This window comes from Vespula pensylvanica, chromosome 3, assembly GCF_014466175.1.
Source record: "Vespula pensylvanica isolate Volc-1 chromosome 3, ASM1446617v1, whole genome shotgun sequence".
In the NCBI taxonomy this organism is placed as follows: Eukaryota; Metazoa; Arthropoda; class Insecta; order Hymenoptera; family Vespidae; genus Vespula; species Vespula pensylvanica.
In genome coordinates, this window is record NC_057687.1 from 8,209,649 (window position 1) to 8,216,489 (window position 6,841).

General features: G+C 25.4%; 1 protein-coding gene across 13 annotated transcripts in view; it reads right to left on the reverse strand.

Moving 5' to 3' along the window:
- Positions 1 to 1,803: 1,803 nt before the first annotated feature.
- LOC122628206 (septin-7) overlaps positions 1,804 to 6,841 on the reverse strand; it is a 42,319-nt gene continuing 37,281 nt past the window's right edge. For 10 of the 13 annotated variants that reach the window (XM_043810236.1, XM_043810230.1, XM_043810229.1 and 7 more), the window contains 2 exons: positions 5,838 to 5,861; positions 3,936 to 5,224 (listed from right to left, as the gene is read on the reverse strand). In XM_043810236.1, the coding sequence (XP_043666171.1) occupies positions 5,077 to 5,224; positions 5,838 to 5,861 (172 nt within the window). In that variant the 3' untranslated portion in view covers positions 3,936 to 5,076. Of the gene's footprint in view, positions 2,925 to 3,935; positions 5,225 to 5,837; positions 5,862 to 6,841 lie in introns of those variants that run through there. The other 3 variants (XM_043810234.1, XM_043810233.1, XM_043810231.1) reach the window with 2 other exon arrangements.

Consider the following 6,841-nt stretch of genomic DNA (forward strand, 5'->3'; position numbering starts at 1 on the left):
TATATAAATCATGGAACGAACGGAAGGAAAGTTTTGATAAAGGAAAAAAGAGAGAAAAAAATGTAAGATAAAATAAGAGACGACAACACGAAAAAAGCATACGCGTTATTCCGTAATATTTTTTCTTTTTCTTTTTCTTTTCTTACTTTCTTTTTTTCTTCTCTTTTCTTTGTTTTTCTTTTTTTTTTTTTTTCCTTTAAATACAATCGACGATCGATTAACGATGATATTAATAAACGATATAATAATACTCGAGGAACATATTCGATACATAAACGAACTCGAGTACTATGAAAAGAGCCTAACTAACAATGCTGTTGCTGCTGCTGCTGCTGTTTTTTCTGCTGCTGCTGCTGCTGCTGTTGTTGCTGTTGCTGCTTACGTAAGAAGCGCGATTCTTTTTTTGTTGATACGTATGTAAGTAAATACATACGTATGTACATACATACATACATACATACATACATACATACAAACATACTTTTATTTAAAGAAATCTTTCTTTCATTCATTCATTCATTCATTCATTCATTTTTTTTTTTGTACAAGAGTAAATGTGCGAAATTTAAACGTAATCGTAATCCAGTGCTCGAGAGAGCTTCCATTTAATTTCAATTTTAATTTTAATTTATTTTTAATTTCTATTTGAATTTTTTCTCTCTTAAATCTCTCGAAATATCCATCTTGATTCGACAAAAGAGATCTGTTCAACTTTTGATAATTTCCATCGTGACATAGGAAAAGAATATATGGGCAATACTGTTATAAATTTATGATGATAATAACTTCTCTTATCTTTTCTTTAAGACAATTAGTTCATTGATCTTTTACTATGACGTCAATATTCAGGCATGAACTTTTTCTTGCGTATTTATACATATACACATATATATATTTCTTGAACGTGTATGTATATATGTATTTCTGTGTGTACATATATGTATATATATATATATATCGTTGTTTTTTTTTTAAATCATCTTTTTTATAAATTCATGCCTAGTTACCTACTTTCGAAATACAAACAATTTTTTTTTATTTGATCATCGAACATATATAGCACTCTCTCTCTCTCTCTCTCTCTCTCTCTCTCTCTCTCTCTCTCTCTCTCTCTCTCTCTCTCTCTCTCTCTCTCTCTCTCTCTCTCTCTCTCTCTCTCTCTCTTTCTTTCTTTCTAATGGCCGCCATTCAGTTTACGAAAAAAATGCTAATTGGCTATTACGAAAACGCACGTGATAGGTTACGATTACATCATGAATATATTATAATATGTAATAAAATCTTGTATCGAATGTCATTTTTTGTTTTATTTATCCTTTAATTATGCTGCTCCCGTCTTTTTAATATTAACTTTCATTTATCGGACATTGTGCGGTATTAAAGAAGTCATTAATTTCATGGTTAACTGGTCTTGTATTCTCACTCAAGCTTCATTATTATTATATTATATTATTATTATTATTATTATTATTTTGTTTTTTCAATTTCGAAGCACAAAAAACACACTAAAGTAATTTTTTTCGTTTAGACAGATAGTTCTCGCGTTTAAAGTCAAATTAAAATTTTTTTCTTTTTTTTTTTTTTCTTCTTTTTTTTACGTTATTTTTTTCACAATACCGATTTGAATTTCATCGTTATTAATATGTGCTAAAAATAATAATTATAAACATATTTACGAACGAAAATTTAATTTAAAAAAAAAAAAGAAAAAGAAAAATATTATGATATATATTAAATATAAATATAATGTAAATATTTTAATATTTACTATTATATTATCATGTAAATATGTTTATTATTTGTGACAGAAATAGCACGAAAGAATAACGATTACGTATTAACCTTTGTTTAAAAAAAATGACTGTCGTTACTTGGAAACTAAATAATATATATGTTGATACATACAGAAAGAAAAAAATAAAGTAAAAACTAAAAAAAAAAAGAATATCGTTTTACTTAACCTTAAAACGCATATGTATATCCAGTCTAATTTGATATTATAAATACGTACGACATAATCGAGGCTCGATTTGAGATTAAGCACCATGCACGGTACGATTAAGTTGACGAGATTAAGCAATTATATTATTTTGTTGTTGATTTTTTTTTTTTTCTTTTGATATCGTGAATTACTCCATATCTATATTTAATATGGGTGTGATTATTATAATATATATGTATACATTTTTATACAATTTCATTTCTTTCTTGTGAAAAATCTTCATGGTCGAAGAAAAAAGAATCTTTTTTATAAAATCACTCTGCACCAATATTGAACGCTTTTCTAATTCTTTCTAAACACGTCAGTCTCTGAAATAAAAGTTATATTTAAAATTCAAAATGTACTTTCTTCGAATTCTCATTGTAAGTTTTGGAGAAAAAATAAAACAAAAACAAAAAAAAAAAAAGAAAATAAAAAAAAAAGAGATAATAAAGGAATCGAAATCTTTGGAATTCAATATGAAAATGTCGGTATAAGTCTCCTGTAAAGGACTCTATCCAAGATCGATTCGATTCGATCTTAATTTGAACCACATTTATGGATATATATATATATATATATATATATATATATATATATATATATATCATTCTTTTACAATACTTTGTATAAGCGATTAATAAAGGTCCATATATAATTTGCGCTAATGTTATAAAGTTTCATATGAGGATATTAATGAGAAAATGATGTGTGTGATGTTTGATTGAGTTCGTCATGAATCCCTTGTGAATTTCTGTAATAAAATAAATTCATTGGCTGGGATGAAAATGTTATCTCATCGCCTTTGTGTAAACAGGAACACCATTGTACGATTTGGAAAGAAGCAGCACCTCATTGTGCCTTCTCCAGATATTTTTTTTTTTTTTCATGTTATTAGAACAGGCCCTTCTTCTTGTTTTTCTTGTCCTTGCCATCCACAGCCCTGAAAGAAAAATTTAAATGTTAAGGAAATATTAATCCGTGAATTATATGTATTTCGTTATAACTCTGATCGACATTATTTATTTATTTCGAGTATGATCCAGATTTTGAGATTTTGCTATATGATTATCAATAATATATAATAATTATACAAGTGTGACATTATTTAATTTTTAACATGTGTGAAGTTATTTAAAATACTGATCGATTTTTCAAATTTATTCTAATCGATTTTATCGTATAAATTATCTCTTCAAAAATGTCTGCCATTAATGAAAACAATTTTACTTCAAACAAGCAACAAATATCGTATTAATACAATCATATGCAAAATCTAGACATGCTAAGATCATGCTGCATCAACTATATGGGCCATTTTTCAAAAGGCACATATATTAATTGTGTCGTTAATTGTATGTTATGTGTGTATGTGTGTGTGTGTGTGTATATATATATATATATACACATACATACACACACATATGTATATATTATATTATAATATTAATAGTGACTTTATAGTGTACAAAATATTTAATAATGTAAGATTCCGTTTCAAATATTTTATCAATGCGTACGAATTATACAATATTAGAAATGCATATAATCCATAGAAATAGATTAGTGATGTATTTAATGTATGTATGTATATATGTATGTATCTATGTATATTGTTATGTATTTTTATATAGCGAAATCAAATTTTCAAAATTTAAGTCAAACTTTAATACATATTTGTAGGAATATAAATTACACATACACACACACACACATGCATACATATGTATACATATACACACACATATATATATACATAAAATAAAAAAATAATAAAAATAGAGAATGTCTCTTAATATTAAACAAAAATTATAAGCCAGGTTTAATTTTCGAACAAACATTAATAATCTGGGAACACAGTAATTGTAATGCATATTAGAATATGGCTATAGCATTTCTCATGTTGCTCACACAAAAAAGGCTAAAAAATGAGGGTGAAAATTGTTAGTAAATATCTTAAGAAAGCATTACTTTTATTTGCGAAACAAGTTTTTAACGGTGAAATTAACAATGTATTTTATCATTTTTTGAGTAATTATTTGTAGTGTGTATTCACCTCTGCCAAGCTGTCTCTCAGACAATAAAAAATTGCTTTATAATATAATAAGCATTTAAAAAAAAAATTTCGAAGTATAATCCAATGAAAAAATACTTTCTGATGCACGAAAGGGACAGCTTGCTCAGAGTTTACAACTCTTTGTTATTTTATGAATTATATGAAAAATTATCTACGAACAAAAAAATGTGTTTTTTTTTTTCTTTTTTTTTTAAGTAGAAAATGAATATTACTGGAAGTACAAAGCTCTCTTATACATTTCTTGTGTATCAAATATTGTGCCAAAAATACACAGTTATATTCTTACATCTAATAAACATGATAATTCATACAATTAATGTAAGTGTTCTCAATGAAATTTTCTTGGTATAATAATCTTTTTCAAACACGACGATAACTTTTTTTTTGCAAGGGAGAATAACATTTTTATAAGTGTGTATGATATATAGCAACCATGTAACATTTAACGCAGTACAATGAGATTATGCAGCTATGCCCTCTCTTGCAACTAAAACTAAAATGAGCACTAAATAACGTTCAGTTATTTATCAGTCTGTTTCTCAGTAAGTTCTGTTAATTGAATAGTTGACTTAATAAAATTTTTATAACAATTTTCATTTTAAGGCAATTCTAACTGTTATTTCAAACGAAAAAAAGAACAATATAAATATATATATATATATATATATATATATATATATATTGTGATATTTAATTTTATATTTACATATGAAATAGTGCAAAAAGAAATAAAGTGATATAAGATATAACCTGGCACATACATCTGACTTTTAAATTGTGTTTGATATAAACTTTTTTGTTGAATACATACATACATATACATACATATATATATATATATATATATTCATTGTCATAGTGAATGTGTTAAATGATATGTGTCAGGTATGTAAAATTAAAATGAATGACATAAAAGATATTCATAGTCTGATTTAATTTAGCTTAGTTCGTCCGCATCATTAGGGATGGATATCTAACTAATTGATATATTTTTTTTGTTATTATTTTTTTTTTTTGTTTAATCAGGATGCTGTATGACAAGCTGTGTGGGGCTCTCTTGAGGTGATTTGAAACTGGTATGACGGCGAAGAAGACTTCCTATCCCTCGGGAACCCCTCAACGTACCCCCTCCACCTCCAGATCCCTCGGACGACACCGATCCCGTCCTAAATTAAGGACACCCCGATATCGTATACACACAACAAACAGACAAGCGCAGGCATGACATAACATTCATCTGGAAAGCTTTTTAGGAACGAATTTTTTTGTGTATATAACTTAAGTTACTGTTTGTTGCATATAGTATATGAACTTTAAGATAGATATTCTATATAAATCTGCTTTTCTAAAAATACCTATATACACATGTTAAAATAATTTAATAAGAAAAGAAAAGAAAAGAAAAGAAAAGAAAAGAATAAAAGAAAAAAAAAGAAAGAAAGAAATAAAAGATTATTGCTGTGTAATATTGTAAGCAACAGTACACTTCTTTTAAAGTGCAATTATTTATAAATGATATGTTGACATTAATGCTATGCTATGCAAATAATAATTAGTAGATATTTCGGAAAGGCAAAAAATGTTATTCAAATGTAAATATTTGTTATCATATTAAATTATCTTTATAAGAATAATTCTTTGGAAAATGTGCTCATTTGGTTTAGTTTCGAATTGTTCTAATTATTTAAATATATTTTTAATTAAAATAAAGATAATGTAACGGATATAATGTTGAATATTAAATCATACTTAATATGTATACTCTATCACATTACTTGCCTTTTGTAAAATCGGAAAAATCTGCTGCATGCATTATAAAAAAAGAAAAGAATAAGATATACATGAATATTGTAAAACTATTAAATATAGGTAAATTATTTAATTTGATACTATATTCTAGTGCTGTACAAGAATTAAAATTCTTTATATGAATATATATATATATATGTATATATATATATATAAAAAATAAATAAATAAATAGAATATTTATTATTCTATATTGTAAGTACATATACACCATATATATAATTTTTAGATGACAAATATGTGCAGTTTACTGTGCTATTTTGTGACGATAAACGAATGTGAAATAAAAATAAGTTAAAGGGTTAAAATGTGCGAACGATTTGATATTTGTCTATTTTATATATCAAGCAGACAAAGCTTTTAATTTGATAGCTGATATACATGAAGCACTAATAGTTACATTTATGAAAAGCACTATGTCAATTTGTTATTTAAATAAATCATTTATAAGTGAAAATGTATTGCTTCACTACTTTACAGAATCATGTATGCCATATTAAACAACCCCCAGTGTCAAAAAAAAAAAAAAAAAAAAAGAAAAAAAAAGAAATAAAAATAAAATCTACTTAAAAATTATTTATTGCGAATGATGTATAGAACGATCAAAGTATACTTTATATTGCAAAAATAAATATCTTTTTAAATCGTAATAAAAAATTTCATAGCAGTAGCATTGAGATCAACAACTCATTATATTCGTACTATATAAACGAGAGTATCAATTTTTTTTTTTTTTTTTTTTTTTTTTTAATATTTCTAATACGTTTTCTTGTCAATAGACGTAAATAACACGTAATATCTCAACCAATTAATTTTTATAAGAATACATTTACGTATAGTAAAGTCTACTGTAATTATCATTGGCAATTTCCTTGTTGTTAATAAATTATCTGTACAAATACTATACTTATAGAAAGGAACTACACATTATTGATATAACTTCCTGTATATAATAAATATTATGATAAAAAAAA